Consider the following 16,960-nt stretch of genomic DNA (forward strand, 5'->3'; position numbering starts at 1 on the left):
TTATTGATCAGACTACGTATTTTCTTCAAAATTTGCAATAAAATTAGTTGATTAAAGTTTGCAACAGAATTAGCCAATTTAACATAAAATTATCTCTCAAAAAATTCCGTACTATCTTAAGTGTATTAATTTATTTAGAAGGCTTACTAATGATATATCAAATACTTACAGGATAGCGGTGAAAAGTTGGATACAGAAACCTAAAATACTAATAGTGTATTGGGAAACAAGAAAAACTAGCAATAAATCAATACTTACTGGACTACATTCACAGCTTGAATTGTGTCCAATTAGCCGGTGACGTACTCCATGTCGTGTTCTAAATGAAATATAACAATATTCTATTTATTATTATATTTTAACCCATTGATAGTAAGCATTTGTCTCTTAACCCTTAGGAGACAACAAGGCTGATCTATCAACAGAAAAGTCAAATGATGAAGATTGTATTAATTCATTCAATTTCCTACAAGAATATATAGTTTTATATATGTAATTATTTTATAATCTGTTTGAAAAGTAAGTGCATGCCCTCTGTAGGGCTTGTGGAAAGGGCTCTATCTTCTTGGCACCAAAACTTCAAATGTGGCCTTGTCTTCAAAGGATTAAATAACCTCCATCTCTATAATAAGCAAAACAGGTCAGAACAACGCAGTTCAGTTTTTCGTTTCCACCATATGTATATGAAGGAGTGATGGGAGAGAGAATACAAAATGGATAAAGGGAATGACGAATAAGAAATGTTTGGAATGGAACACACTAATGATATAGAAATAAAGAAAATAGTATAATTGAGAAATATTCTAACAACTTACACTTGACATTTCCATATAAATTGATCAAAAAGTTCACTTAATCCAGGAGCTAGCTTTAATTCAGCTAATTTTCTCTGCACCTGGAAGAAAAATCAAAATATACATAAGGGAATTAAAGAGGATTATTTGATGGAGGTTTCAAAAATGTCAGATTGAATGACAATGAAATATGAATAATGAAAATAGAGAATCTAAAGTTTAATGGAATGAGTTCAGTATGGTACAATGGATATAAGCTGGTAGAAGATAGTACAAAGGGCAGTACAAAGCTAAAAATATTTAAAATATAGTCATTAGATTTGGATTTAAATTGAATATAAGATTGACTGAGGGAAAAGTTTAGGAAATGGAAGGTGTTTGAAAGCAAAAGTTTAAAGGTAAACCTCAGGAAGACAAAGGTGATGGTGAGCGGGGTGGAAGGAGAAGTTTTAGTAAGGTAGATCCATGTGGTGTGTGTGTGGGGGGGAGAGAAGGGTAATGGCAAATGCGGTGTAGTGTTCGAAATGTGGGAAATGGATTCATGGTAGATGTACATAAATGAAGGTGACTGGCAAGAGATTTTATTTGTGGAAGATGTGAGAAAGGAGATGAAGGGGTGGCGAAACCAGTGGAAATGCTATGTGACGAGATGGAAATGGTGAGAGGGCTTTGTTATTTGGTAGATAGGGTGGATGTAAGTGGTGAATTTGAAGCAGCTGTGACAATAAGAGCGAGACTTGGTCAGGTGAAGTTCAGGGAATGTGGAGCGTTATTATATGGGAAAAGGTTCTCCTTGAAGATGAAAGGAAAGGTTTATCGGAGTTGCATGAGATCTGCAATGATGCATGGGAGTGAGACATGGTGTCTAAGGGAAAGTGAAATGGCAATTTTGAGAAGGACAGAGAGAGAGCAATGTGTTGTGTGAAACTATTGGATAAAAGGAGGGCTGAGGACTTGATGGAGATGCTGGGGTTGGAGGAATCAGTGGAACAGTTAGCAAGGGCAAATGAAGTGCTGTGGTATGGACATGTGTTGAGGAGGGATGAGGATCATGTTCTGAGGAGAGTGCTTGAGTTTAAAGTGAATGAACTGCGAAAGCAAGGTCAACCAAAGAAAACGTGGAGGGAACAGGTGGAGGAGGAGATTGGGAGGGTTGGCTTGAAGAGGGAGGATGCCTAAAACTGGGTGAGATGGTGTGAGAGCAGCTACCGTAAGAGTGAGGTAGATCTGGCCACCCCTGTTAACTGGGACAAACCCAGATTTAAAATATTGGAATTCATTCATTGAGACATATTGAAAGTATTGCAAACTCATTCTACTCATAAAAGATCAAAAAATTTGATGATGATTGTTACAACTTTAACCAGAAAATATTTTTCTTAAAAGATGGACCAGAGCTGTTTTCAAACAAGCAGATTTCCAAAGTACTATTATATTCCTTTGCTTAATATATGGGGACAAAAACCTATATAAGCTGCCAATTATACCTAATCTCACACACAAATATTACATAACCAGAACAATAATCTCAAGGAGAGGGTTGCATCAAAAACTGTATCCAACTGTAATACATTTACTACTCAACATTGGATGAAAATATGAAACCTTGCAAATATTTAAACCACAGAACAAAGAATCCTTTTTAGCGCCTTCAATATACATGCTTGAACATAAAATTTAAACATTTTTGCATAATTGCTATAAACACCATACATGCAACTTACTTTTTTCCGATGTTTACCCAGTAAGAATAAGCCAAGAACATAAACAACTTCCACTCGCTGTGCAAGATCTTCTGTTATTCGTAAACCTTGCTGAGTTTTTAAAGAGGAACCTCGTGCAGTAGCAACAGAAATTCCTGCAAAGATAAAAATGAAAATAGGAAATACAAAAGACAATGAAATAAGTACTATACTAACTGTGTTAGCTCTAAATACTGAAATTCTAAATCACACACTAAATTTTTCCCTTCTTTGCAAAGAACCATCATTAATTTAGGAAACAGTCAGGAAGATTGCCCAGATCTTTCAGTCATCAAAATGTATATCTTATCCTACAACTGCCAGCAGATTGCTTTTAACGAAAGATTCCAGAAATAAAAATACTACAGAAAAGATCTGTTAATGTAGAATATTTTGGTGGAGGTCATTGTTTAACCTAAATCAGTTCGATTGAGCTGACCTATGATAAAAAATTCCAACCAATACACACACACATGCAATGAGCTGACAGAATTGTTACTACACCAGAAAAAATGCTTAGAGGCATTTCTTCCAGCTTTACATCCTGAGTTCAGATGCTGCAGAAGTTGACTTTGCCTTTCATCCTTTCGGGGTTGATGAAGTAAGAACCAGCTGAGCACTACAGTTGGTGTAATTGACAAAACCTTCCCCCAAAATTTCAGGAATTGTGCCTACAGCAGAAAAGACACACACACACAAGATCACATTATACAATGTGCCCCCTTTTGAGATGATATTGAAGTGATATGAGAGGGTGTTAAAGAAGTTGACAGTTGTCAGGAAGACAAAGTGTTTAAGAATATGAGGACAGAGAAGGCACTTGGTCCATCAGGAATTACTGCCAAAATGCTTAAAATGTCTGGTGGAGTAGGGTATGGGCTAGTTATCCACATTAAATAGTACAGGAAATTTCATACCTAATTACTGGCATAACAGTAGCATTATCAACTGCTAAAAGAGAAAAGCAGATACACAAGAGTGAGGTATCAAACTGTTGGATCAGGTTATGAAGATTATGGTAAGAGATGCAGTTCAATTTATTAGGAATTAACCTAGATGAGATGCAGTTTGGCTTTGTGCTAGGAAGAACTGTTTCAGATACTATCTTCCTAGTGAAGCAACTACATGAAAAGTACTTAGCTAAAAACAAGCCTCTTTACTGGGCATTTGTTGATCAAGAGAAAGCTTTTGATAGAATTCCACAGTCAGTGAGCTAAAGGTTGCTGGAGATGTTATAGATACACAAATAGCTTCTGAGAGCTGAACAAGCTATGTACAGGGGTACAGTTAGCTAGGTGAGAATTAGTGAATTTGTAATAAATTTAGTATCCAGGGCTCAGTTTTCAACCTCCTTGGCATTAAAGTCCAGGCTATAACAAAGGGGGTTTAAGACTGGTCACATGCTAATGACAGTCCTTATAGTGGACTCTGTAGAAGACTTAGAGAAGAAATTCCAGATGTGGAAGAGAAACGTAGAATTGAGAGGCTCCAGACTAAAGTTACGAGAGAAAAGGGAATGGCAGATGCTCAATATTCAGCAAAAAAGAGTAGATTAGATTTTGATAGAGTATACCCAATGTAAACTATGGATGCACAAGAAAAGGGGTTGCAGGTTAACAGGGAAGGTAGACTTTGTATGTAGTAGGTACTATCAAATGCTTGAAAGATTTTCAAGTAGTCAATAGCTTTTGTTACATGGGTAATAGAATTAGCAGTGGTTCTGAAAGCATTGTAGTCAGAATAAGAACAGGTTCAAAAATTTTTGGGGAGCTATTACTTCTGCTAGAAACAAAAGGCTCCCCTCTCAGTGTGAAGGACAGATATTGTATAATACTTTTGCTCAAAATGCAATACTGCATCATCATCGTTTAACGTCTGTTTTCCATGCTAGCATAGGTTGGACGATTTGACTGAGGACTGGTGAAACGGATGGCTACACCAGGCTCCAATCTGATTTGGCAGAGTTTCTACAGCTGGATGCCCTTCCTCACGCCAACCACTCCAAGAGTGTAGTGGGTGCTTTTGCAAGCCACCGGCACGAAGGCCAGTCAGGCGGTACTGGCAACAGCCATGCTTGAAATGGTGTATTTTATGTGCCACCTACACAGGAGCCAGTCCAGCGGCACTGGCAACAATCTCGCTCGAATGTCTTTTCATATGCCACCGGCGAAAGATGGAATACAAATTAACTGAGAGAAAAAGTAAATATATGAAGAATCAGATATACATGAAAGAGAGGACAGTGTTGGTAATGGGCATGTGAAACATATGGAGGATGACAGTTGTATAAAGAAGTGTCATGTGCTCCAAAGTGAATGGTGCCTGTGGAAGAGGGAGATTGAGAAAAACAAGGGAAGAAATAGTGAAGACTGCTCAAGGTGTTGCATTTGATAAGAGAAAAGAAAAAGAACCATGTTGATTGGTGACAGTGTTGGAGAAGACTTATCCAGTCATGCAAGCACAGTGAAATGAACATTTACAATGGAATGGAGGCAGTAATGAAGGCTAAGCTGCCTCCCTACCTCTTTGACATCCTCTCCTCTATCACTTGATGTTCTATTCACTGTACTATAAATAAAGAGAGCAGTGGATCTCGCACTGTTACATGCTTCCAATGGACTTGTCTGACATCTGTTCACTGTACCATCCCATCAATGTAATGAAGAATATTTAGACTTATACATCTTCAATCCTTACCTACTACCATCCTTGTCACTATTTAATTTGCTTATCACAAGGTATATGTATAAATGATTTTATCAGATCTTATATCCCATATGTTCTGCTATTACTATTTCTGTACTTCCAGCCATTATGCCCTCTCCCTTGGACATGTTATTGACAGCCACCACTCACTCTCTAACGTCTTATACTGGCTCCCTTCACCTATTTATCTTGATTTTTTTTTTTTTAAATGGTTAGCATTCTTCTCACAATAAAAGATACCATCAATTTACTTCTAGCCATGAAATATATTATTTAGATTAATATGAGGAATTTTATAATTCCTGACAAAATCAAAATAACTATTACAAATCAATGTACCACCAACAAAATCTTCAAATTCATCAGTATTTGCATCTTCTGATAAGTCATCATCATCCATTTGGTTTTCTATCCATTCCATCCAACAATCTAATTCACTTACAAAACCTGGAAATCTTGGTGTATCTAAAAACGACAAAATAAACAAAACAATATTAAATCATTTAAATTAAGAAAAAATAAATTAAAAAGCAATATACACACACACACATTTTTTCTAATGTTTATAAGGAATTGAATTTTATTCTGTAATTGTAAATGCATTTTTCAGACAACTTTTCATAGTGATTCTTTTCCTCTGTTAGAACCTGTGTCAACTGTACAGATTCGTACAAGAAGAGTTAAGTACCTTGCTTCAAAGCACAGAGACAATAATTGTAGTAGTAAAGTTTAAAATCTTGTAATCCATAACCTCACATTGCTGCACAAATTACTAATATTAATGATTGTGAGATTTACAGAGATTAAAAAGTTTAAATTTGACCAGTAAATCATGGGAACATCTAAATTTGCAGCAATTTGCTATCCTATGACAGGACTGAACAATAAATATGAACAAAATTAAATTACAACAAATAACCTATATGGAAGCAAAAATTTGTTATACTTACAATCTTTTGCTTTTGAAACTGTGATATTAACCAATCTTGGCAGTAATTCTGGTATTCCTAAAAGAAGTTCTGAAACAGGATACAAATATAAATCCTCTGGTCTGTAACTGCTATGTGCATTATTGATTAATGCTTACTTACATGAATTTTATGTTAATATTCATTTAGATTTCTTTAGACAATACAAACATTCCATTAATAATATTCATTATGTACACAAATACATATAGAACATGAGGTTATGTGATGTTCATGGCTTTCTCAAAAGCATTTATGGTGTACCGAATTGATTTCAGTCAGAAACTAAATTAAGTGGGAACTAAGCTTTGTTCAACAGTTATCGGCTGATGTTAGACACAAGATCAATTTTTTGTAAGGTGAGAAACAATTGAATGAAACCTTTCAGTATGCTACTGATTGATACTTGTGTTATTAATTCTAGAAAAATGAAATACAGTCTACCCTGGCGGAATTTGAACTCAAAATATAAAGGAATGAGGATTAAATGTTGTGAAGCAATACATTTGGCATTCTATTGCTTCTGTCAACTTCATTCCATAAAAATATCAATTTCTAACAGACATAAGACTAGGTTTTGTAGGACAGTACAGTTCCTGACTTGTACTTATTTATTGATTATGAAAGGAAGACAAAGCTTGTCTTCGCAGGATCCAAAATCAAAGAAATTTATCTCAATACCACATGTATTTTGTCTAATGCTTTACCAACCAATTCATCATCATAATTAATCTGACAAAACATACTGGGTCAGCTATGCTTTGATGGGACAATACTGCAGTATTTTGATGCAAAGGGTACAATGTGGAAGTTTGAACATTTAGTCTGGTTTTTTAATCCCTTTCTGGCATTGAACTGTGGCCATGGTAGGGAACTATTTTCCAAAGTAGAGTTTATTATATTGACTAATAATTATAATATCAACCTCATAAAGATGAAAGACAAAGCATACCCAGCTGGGATTTGAGCTCAGGACATAACAGAATATAGTCAAATACCACACACTATTTTGACAGATGTTCAACAAACTCTGCCAACCCACACCATTTGATTCTGAATGTTTAGAGGTGTTAGGACTGATTGTAACAAGATGGATTTTATATACTTAGAGATGTTAGTAATGATTGTAATAAGCTGGGATTCCTTCTGTTTTTATCATAGTGCAGCTGAATTTAGATGTAGAGACGCATATGGTATAGCTTTGTGTGTGTTTGGTGTACAAGCATGTGCTTATGCATGCTTTATGTGATATCAGCAATGACATCTAACTGCACAGTACACACACCAAAAGTTCATAACTTTGAACATACAAATCCTGAAGTTTTATTGGGAGGAGGGGATCAATGTAGTTTTAATTTATCAATAAGAGATAAATACAATTTCTATATATTTTATAAAAAGGAGATGGGAAAAGGGTTTCTGCAGTAAAAAAAGAAATAAAAACCCAAAATACAGAAATTTATCAATCCATACTCTAATCTGGCTCAAATATAAAACAAAAAAATTTATTCAAACTTTTGGTACTTTCTTTAATATCATTTTTGTCTGCTTTTTTCTATGCTATCATGGATTGGACAAGACATGAATAATAAAACAAAAAAGCTAAGATTAATAATTACTCAGAGTAAATTATAATAAAGCAGACAAACCTTGATTGACATCCCTAATATTCACAAAACCATTACTTCGCTTTTGTTTATTCTGTGCAAATACTGAAATAGAGACAGTAGAAACAACTTTGAAACAGAATGTGTAGAAATATTTACAGAGAAATGATTAGGACAAATATTGTCCTAAAGTAAATCTGCCATAAAATATGCAATCCAAACTTAGATATGCAAGTGGTAGGACATAAACCTCTTTAAATATTATGTATTTAAAAATTTCATTTTATCAAAAATATCACAAATTTTTGTTGTCGTCTCACCTCAGTTCAGCTCTGATCAATCAGATCTGTGATTAAAAATGTTTGCGTCATGGCCATTTCATATTAATTCCAGACAGTGTACTTAAGTTGCCTTATCCAGTAAGTGTGTGTTTAAAGATAGAACATGATTTGGCTAACAAGCTGAGCAACCAAGCAGAAAGAAGCTCCCTGATTGGCTCATATCAATTTGTACAAATACCACTAGCACAGGCAAAAGGTGGATAAATTTCAATAAAACAAACAAGTAAAAATCTCACCCGTGGCCCATATAATACACAAAAACAGCAAAATTTTTAGGGACAGGGGTTATAGCTGGAACTTAACCTTGGAGAAATGAAGGGCAAGGCCATCTTAAAATGTAAAGATGGGATTTAAAATTATAGGACCTTAAGTCTAGTTCACAAAATGCCATTAATACTTACATGAAGATTTATTTTCATAAATATCTAAATCAGATATAGTAATTGCAAGAATTCGGCAGAAGTTGGCCAACTCCCCATCACTTAGACAAGATATTAGACCTGGCAAATTATCTGAAATATAGAAAGTAACCAACAGATACTAAAATTGTACCAAAATATGTTGAAACCTAAAGTAATTTCTAACTGAATGCTCTAGATAGAAGAATTAACTGGTTCAACGTATTACAGTAAGGGCCAAAAGTTAAGCAATGTATATTTATATACGAATTTGCAGGTCATAGAAATAGTCTGAAAAATCTTTATAGCAAGCATGTGTAACTTTTTTTGCAAAGCAGACTGCATGAGACAGGACTCACCATCAGGTGGGCTGCACTATTACAAAAAAAAATTCAAGGTAACTTCTTGTTGGTGTGCCATTCAGAAAGTTTTGTGGGCTACAGTTTACCCATGACTTCTTTATACTATACTAGCAGAAAGACCATCCTCTGAGCGGTTTTCTGCTAGTCACACCTGGAGTGTGTGTGTGTTTATATTATAGAGACAGTGTGTGTATGTGTGTGTGTGGGGGGGAGAACATTGCAAACAATGAATGAAAAACATGTAATTAAAAAAATCATATAAATAAAAGCTTGTTAAAAACTATTGGCATTCTTTCGGTTGAACCCTCAGAAATGCCAAAATGAACAGCTGGTTTTGCTCATTAATTTCTGTAAAAATTTATTTACTTTTGTTTTAAAGTGAAAGAGAGGAGGAAGTGAAAGATGTATGAATGGGCATATGAAATGGACATATGAGAGAGAGAGCTACTAAGATATCAAACAATATTTTTCCTATTGCATGCAAGTTATCATAAAAACTTTTAAAGTGATCAAGCAATCACTTGTCTTAGTGCATAGATATTGAAGTCATTAATCTATATTGTGAATCAATAATGCTCAATGCATAGCAACAGATGAAATTGTTTCTTTGAGCAAAAGATGAATCAGGAACTGTTAAATATTTAAATATAACAAAAATGGTCAAAATACTTCAGCAAAATTAATAATAAAAGTTAAGCATTTCAAAAACTTACGTATTTTATGTAAATCCAAAACTTCCTGCCTCATCTGCAGCATATCCTCAAGCAACTGACAAGCTGCTATAAATGTTTTCTTTTGGGCTAACAGTGTAAAAATATAGTTCAAGATATCATCTTTTGAAAGCACTCTTGATATTACTCTTTCTCCTTTTGGCTGCAAAATACAAGAAACACAGAAACCTTGAGAAAATAAATCTATTTTTACATTATCTTCAATACACAATTTGAATAAGAAATACTATTTTTATCTCTATTACACACACACACACACACAAGATTAATACTCTATTTTAATTATGCAAGCTTAATAAATAAAACTGCTTGATATTCAAGAGAAAATATGTGAATTAAGATAATCATCACTCTTATTTCTAAGTGAAGTGGTATAAGAATTAATCATGAATAATTAATTCTATAAACTCATCAGTAGAAAAATTTGCTTTATACATTATGGTACTCAGTATGTATTAAGTAGAAAAATGAAAAAAGCATAATTAAAATAAATTAATAAAAGTCACATTTCTTAATCTAGTCCTCAGTAAATTGCTTTTATCACTAACAGTGTGGGCTTGAATAATTCATCTAGAGGAATTCCTGTAGCCATTGAAAATTTCAATTAGTCAAAAAGAAAAAATATATTATACATAAACAGTATACTTACAGTTGAGATAATTTTAATTAAAATTTCTAGACACAAACTCTTTGCTCGTAACACATGCTCTGAATCTGAAAAAGAATCTTATAATTAACTATCCATCATTTTGCAATATATATTTCCTTTAGAACAAAGGTATTTGTGATGGGGGTAGAAGTTAATTCAAAGAAATCACACAACTTATAAAAAGGAAAAGAAAGATTTATTCCTCCCTTTTGCATGAATCAATTAATCAAGTACTACCTGCTAATAGTATAGTTTAGAGAACTAGTGAAACCAATATTTAACATTGATCATTTAAATAAAACATGGCTATAAATCTCTCAGTCTCCATTCTTATAAGGATTTGGATGGCAATTTAAAAATCCAGATAGTGACATGAAGCTAATGGAATATGACAAGTTTGTGAATGAGAAGTCAGCACTTCAATCTTTTCATTAACTTTTCTTAGTGAAAGTTTAAAAAGTCCTATTATCTTCTGAATGTAAAATGGCTAGCTAACATTAGAGAAAAATTATTTAGGCGGGGTGGAACAGGTAAAAATTGATGTATCTGAATAATATTTGCATCAAAATATTAATTAATTCAGGAGATGAACCTTACCTGGACAACTGAGAGAATCACTTGGGAATAAAGAACTAAACGTCAGCAAGCGTAAAATTATCTACAAAATAAAGAAATAGCTTTTATTTTTCTTCCAGAAAGTTAATATAGTAAGTGTATATGATTAGCAAATTCACAGAGTAATATCAATTCTCTAGGCATAAGGTGAAATTTCATGAGATAAAATATATACAATTTAATTAATTCCAATATTTTATTGCTATTTTTAATCTTGGAAGAATAAATGGTGAAGTTGAATCCCATGTTCTGTTTCCCTCAGCTTCATCACTAAATATTGTTACTATATAAAATTTCCCTAGTAAATCTTTCAAACTTCAAGGACAAATGCAAAAAGTAAATACTATATAGTCAGTTTAGTATGCAAATAGAAAAAAATACCAGCAAAATGTGAAGCCTAAAAATTTTGTCGAACTCAAAAGACTCAAGGCAGTCATAAAATGACATTGCCCAGTATGGAAAAGAATTTGTTACTTTGCAATCAGTGAAAGCATTATCTGCACAAAAAAAGTAACATTTTGAGCAGTCTGTAATGACAATAAAGGGAATTTTCAGTATCCAAAAGCAAGCTGTATGTTGATATACTGTCTAATAATCAATCTGAAGAGGAACTGAAAGGCTGGAAGATAAGTTACTGAATGGGTAAAAATACATTTGAAGGTGATATCTAGTTTCAGATGAGCTACAAGGAATTAAATATCACATGAAGCTCTCAAGAAATAATATCGAAAATAACAATATATTGTGAAAGAAAATATAGTTATAAAAAGATTGTTAAATTAAGAAAGTAATAAATTATTGTGTAGAAATAGTGTTTTCTTTCAGCATTTTTGCTTGAGTATTGGATGAGAAAGGATATACAGCTAAAAATATTTACTCAAAGATCTTTAAAAATGAAAAGAAAAGATAAATTTAAGGAAATGCTAATGCAGCATACCTCAACTCCATTATATTCGTAGAAGATCTGTGCAAATTTATCCACACTATCATCATATAAGTCATCAGCTGCTCTCCGAGGATGAAATGAAACTAGTCGACCGGTAATTTTCTGTACAAGGAAATATCACGAAAACAAAATGTAAATAGGTGCAACATGCAAGGTTGAACTTGTTATCTTTAGATTCAAAGCTCAATGGTCTACTTGCACACACTGCTGTAGTTAGCTATTACCATAAACTGCAACACTATTTGAAGTCTATAGTTGCCAATGTTTAGACATATATCACTTATATATTTTTCAAGGTGGCAGAAATTAGGTGCCACCTGGACACCTCATCCCTACTATTTGTCTCTTGCAGCAACTGATTCATTTCTGTATCCTAAATGTGAGTGGTTGTGTAGCTCTCCTACAACTAGAACCTATTCTGCCTCATTTCCCTTCATACCTTAATACTCATGTGCCAGCAATAAAGCCTCTCCTCTAGGGTTTCATAGACTTGCAAGCTGCATAGTGACCTCAGTGTTGGTGGCATGAGAAAAGCACCCAGTACACACTGTAAAGTGGTTGGCATTAGGCAGGGCAACTTGTCATAGAAATCATGCAAAAGCAGACACTGGAGCACAACATAGTCCCTAGACCCACTGGATCCTGTCAAACTACCCAATCCATGGAACATGGACATTAAATGATGAATGAATGTCGGACCAACTATTACGCAGTCGGATAGACTTTATGATATCGAGTTTTAAACTTTCATTAAATAGCTTGTATCAAACAGATTGTAAGCCTGTTTCAAGACAAAGTTTTGTTGCAAACGGCCTCCTGAAAGAGATCTGGTCTACTCAAAGTGTATATGAGCAAGATGGATCTATCCAGTTCAGGAGGAAAAAAACTGAATGAATAAATAATAATCCCAGCAAATCAAAAATATGCATGAAATATTCATTATTTTCTGAATGGACACCATCAAATGGTTGTAGTGCAGATTTTACAACAGGCACAATAAATGAGGTTTTTTACTCCAGTTGATTAACATAATGCTTATAGTACTATTTGATTCTGTAAGTACTGAGTTAAAAATTTAGCACTAAACACAGCATCTGTTGCATGTACAAGTATTAAGTGCAATTAATGCCTAACATTATGAGAGGAGTTTCAGATGAAGATTTTCTGGATTTAACCTCATTATTTGGGGGGGGGGGGAGAAAGAGAGAGAGTGAGTGAGTGAGAGTATACATTAACTTTTTCCTAAATGCAGGGTATTGAGGTCTTTATTCAGTAAGCCACAAGCATACCTGAATTAAGTGTAATATTTTTTCTTTAATCAGATTTAATATTTTAATAAATTTTGTATTTACTTATTCTTTACCAAAAAAAAAAAAAAAGTTTGAAGAAAAATAGAACAAAAGAAATAATACAAACCTTCAGAATTTGAAAGCATTTGTCAATATTTTTTTCCAGAAATACGCTAACTTCATCAAGTTCAACTATGTATGTGAATGCTTTTTCACAGTTCAGTTTATTTCCTGCTAACTGAATAACTGAGTGGGGCAGCTGAAGAAAACATAGATGTATATATTAGAGAGAATTAAGTCAAAAACCAATATATTTTAATACATCTTGGTTATTTATTTGCAATTGTACCATTTTGGATAATGAGATGTATATCATGCACAATATATATATATATATATATATATATAAATATATCATTTTGTTGATTACCCTGTTTTTAATAACACAGACAGGCCATCAGATTAAAAGACAATGTACTTTGTAAGACTATTGATTTATATGTACAGGCAGATCTCATGTTTACGAATTTATTCGTTCCTGACTAGATTCGTAAAGTGAAAAATTTGTATAGTGGTGTATTATCGTCCACAGAAAACAATGAATATACCTTTAATTGGTTCTCAAACTTTCTAAAATTGAAAAAAAAAAAAAAGGTTAAGATAAAAATAGCAATATTCAATCACAAACTATAGAATAAAAAAAAAGAAAAAAAAAAAAATTCAACTTATGAAATTCAATTTGTATTTATCGAGTCTGCTGTCACTGGGGCCTCTTCAGCATATGTCAATTCCATCTGTTTTTTCTTGTTTTGATGTTTGGTCCGCATTAGTTCTCTTTGTTAAAAAAATTATCTAAAGTTGTTTGTTGAAAAGATTTTTTTCATTTCACAGTAGATTTCACGATAACAAGCATTGACCGCTCATTAAATTTGCAGCAACAGTTGAGCTTTTTTCAAAATTGACATCTTGCTGCTCAAAGATTTCAATTGCTCTTTTGATGTGAAGAAATGCTTCATTTAGCTTTTTTGCAGAGATGCATCTTTCAGGTGATTCTTCATTTTTTGCTTCTTCCTGTTCAAACTATTCCATTTGTAGCAATTCTTTACATGTGATTTCATTACTGTCAACACAAAGAGCTTCTTTAACATCTTCAGGTGAAATTTCAAAGTTCAATTTCTTTGCAATGTTTATGATTGTGTCAGTTTCTTTTTGAAGACCTTCAAAATCATCAGTTAACTTGGGACAGAGATTTTCCCAAATTCCTTTCATGTTCTTTACAGTGATTTTATCCAATGCTTTCTTTATCAATTTTATTGAATCAAGGATGTTGAAACTCTTCCAAAATTCTTGAATCGTAGGACCATTTTCTTTATCAATCACTTCGAGTAGTCTTTCAAAGGTGAAACAGAGAAAGTAAGATTTAAACGATGAAATGGCTCCTTGATCCATAGGCTGCAATAAAGATGTTGCACTGAGAGGTAAAAAAATACAACATATTTTGATGGTGATGCTTTAAAAAATGCAGCATGACTGGGGGCATTATCAAAAGAATCTTGAAAGGAATTTTTTTATCCTAACAATATTTTTCTACTTCAGGAACAAAGTGATTAGAAAACCAATCTTCAAATAGAGTTCCTGTCACCCAAGCTTTTCTGTTATACTTCCAGATTACAGGAAGTTTCGTCTTATCAATTCCTTTTCAAACACAGAGGTTTTCAAATCGATAAAAAAGCATGGACTTGAGTTTGAAGTCCTCTTCACAGTTTCCTTCCAGAAGCAATGTTATCTTCTTTTTTGCAGCTTTGAATCCTGGCATTGAAGATTCTTCTCTCACAATAAAAATCCTTGGAGGCATTCATTTTCAAAATAGGCCCGTCTCATCCACATTAAATATCTGAGATGCTATAAAGCCTTCCTCAATCAAATCTAATTGGCGAGGAAAAGTTTCTGCAGCCTTTTGATCTGCACTAAACGGTTTTCCTTGGGTCTTCACATTGTGTAGATTTGTTCATTTTTTGAAATGATCAAACCAACCATTGCTCACTACAAATGTTTCATTTGATCCATTGGATTTATCCTTAAGCAAGTTAAAGGAAATTGCTTTACTGCAAATTATAGCCTGACTAAGTGGCATACGAAGTCTATGAATTTGATTGTTATTCCAAGCTGTCAAAAGATTTTCTGTGCGGGAAATTAAACTTTCATTATCTTTTCTTTGTAACCAAGTTGAATTTAGAGAGTGACTTCCTTTAACTTTATATAAATAATCTTCCTTTTGCTTCAAGATGGTACAAACAGATGAAGGAGCCATATCAAGTCTTTTGATAAATCTTTAACAGTTACATCCCTTTTTGTGTTGTTTAATCAATTCGTATTTTATTTCTAAAGTAATTGCTTGACGTTTCTTCTTATCCTTGCTTTGCATCTCAGAATTCTTTCTTTTTGAAGCCATCACAAGGGTGTTCAAAAAATTAAAAAAAAAACAAAAACAGATGAATGGAATGAAGGACGATAAAATGCTGGCTAGCATGAAGGAAGTCAGGCAGGCACTGACACACTTAAAATCCAAAAAGCAGTTGCAGGCGATCGCTCAAGGTAACAGGTGTTGCCAGACCAGAAGTGATACTCATTGCCATGGTAACCAATATTTTTGTTTTTCATCTACAATTAGATTCCTTTTCAAGCATGGAGGTTTTCAGATCGATAAATAAGCATGGGCTTGAGTTTGCAGTCCCCTTCAGTTTCCTCCCAGAAGCAATGTTATCTTATTGTAGTTACTCCGTATCATCTAAGAGGGTTGTTGGCACTCCGTCGCTTACGACGTCGAGGGTTCCAGTTGATCCGATCAACGGAACAGCCTGCTCATGAAATTAACGTGCAAGTGGCTGAGCACTCCACAGACATGTGTACCCTTAACGTAGTTCTCGGGGATATTCAACGTGACACAGTGTGACAAGGCTGACCCTTTGAATTACAGGCACAACAGAAACAGGAAGTAAGAGTGAGAGAAAGTTGTGGTGAAAGAGTACAGCAGGGTTCGCCACCATCCCCTGCCGGAGCCTCGTGGAGCTTTAGGTGTTTTCGCTCAATAAACACTCACAACGCCCAGTCTGGGAATCGAAACTGTGATCCTGTGACCGCGAGTTCGCTGCCCTAACCACTGGGCCATTGCGCCTCCACTCTAAGAGGGTAGTTACTCTAAATAAGAACTAACATGGTTCAAGATGAATCATCCGACCCAAGCAAGCATAAATAGATGAATTTGCAGTCTGATACTTTATAGACTCAACAATTTTGTTCCCAATTTTTCCTATTGTACATTAGAGCATAGTAGCTAGAATAAAAACATGCTGGGACAGGTTCAGGGAACTATTACCTCTGTTAGCAACAAGTAGATTGTATAGAAAGTGTGATACTGCATGGTTGTGAGTCGTGGGCACTGAGTGTAGAGGATATGAAGTAAGTACGCTCTACTGGATGTATATTAGTGTGCATGAAAGATATAGTATATAGATGAGCTGAGAAAAAAAAAAAAGACTGGGTAAAAGTAATCAGTTGTAATGTGCAAGAGAGGACATGTAATTTAGTTTAGATATGTAAAACATGGATGGTGATAGCTGAATAAAAGAAGTGCCAGGAGATCTAAGAGGGGAGGAAATTGGAAAATAAAAACTAAGGAAGATGTAAGTAGAAATAGACAACACTCAAATGAACATTTAAAGTGAACTGAACAGCAGTTTATTTTCCAAATTAACAGAATCTGTTGGATAAAAACAACTGACTGTTGATGAAAAGTAATCATTAAAAACAAA

The 16,960-nt window shown here is 34.0% G+C and overlaps 1 protein-coding gene across 1 annotated transcript in view; it reads right to left on the reverse strand.

Moving 5' to 3' along the window:
* LOC106867668 (short transient receptor potential channel 4-associated protein) overlaps nucleotides 1–16,960 on the reverse strand; it is a 43,138-nt gene that overhangs the window by 14,578 nt on the left and 11,600 nt on the right. Inside the window, exons 2-13 of the mRNA XM_089364474.1 lie at nucleotides 13,276–13,407; nucleotides 11,851–11,961; nucleotides 10,896–10,956; nucleotides 10,299–10,363; nucleotides 9,632–9,791; nucleotides 8,560–8,670; nucleotides 7,860–7,922; nucleotides 6,193–6,261; nucleotides 5,582–5,707; nucleotides 2,519–2,652; nucleotides 816–895; nucleotides 259–319 (exon numbers count right to left, since the gene is read on the reverse strand). Coding sequence (XP_089220600.1) covers nucleotides 259–319; nucleotides 816–895; nucleotides 2,519–2,652; nucleotides 5,582–5,707; nucleotides 6,193–6,261; nucleotides 7,860–7,922; nucleotides 8,560–8,670; nucleotides 9,632–9,791; nucleotides 10,299–10,363; nucleotides 10,896–10,956; nucleotides 11,851–11,961; nucleotides 13,276–13,407 — 1,173 coding nt within the window. The remainder of the gene's footprint in view (nucleotides 1–258; nucleotides 320–815; nucleotides 896–2,518; nucleotides 2,653–5,581; nucleotides 5,708–6,192; nucleotides 6,262–7,859; nucleotides 7,923–8,559; nucleotides 8,671–9,631; nucleotides 9,792–10,298; nucleotides 10,364–10,895; nucleotides 10,957–11,850; nucleotides 11,962–13,275; nucleotides 13,408–16,960) is intronic.

Source organism: Octopus bimaculoides, chromosome 1 (assembly GCF_046866305.1).
Source record: "Octopus bimaculoides isolate indiv1 chromosome 1, ASM4686630v1, whole genome shotgun sequence".
Lineage (NCBI taxonomy): Eukaryota > Metazoa > Mollusca > Cephalopoda > Octopoda > Octopodidae > Octopus > Octopus bimaculoides.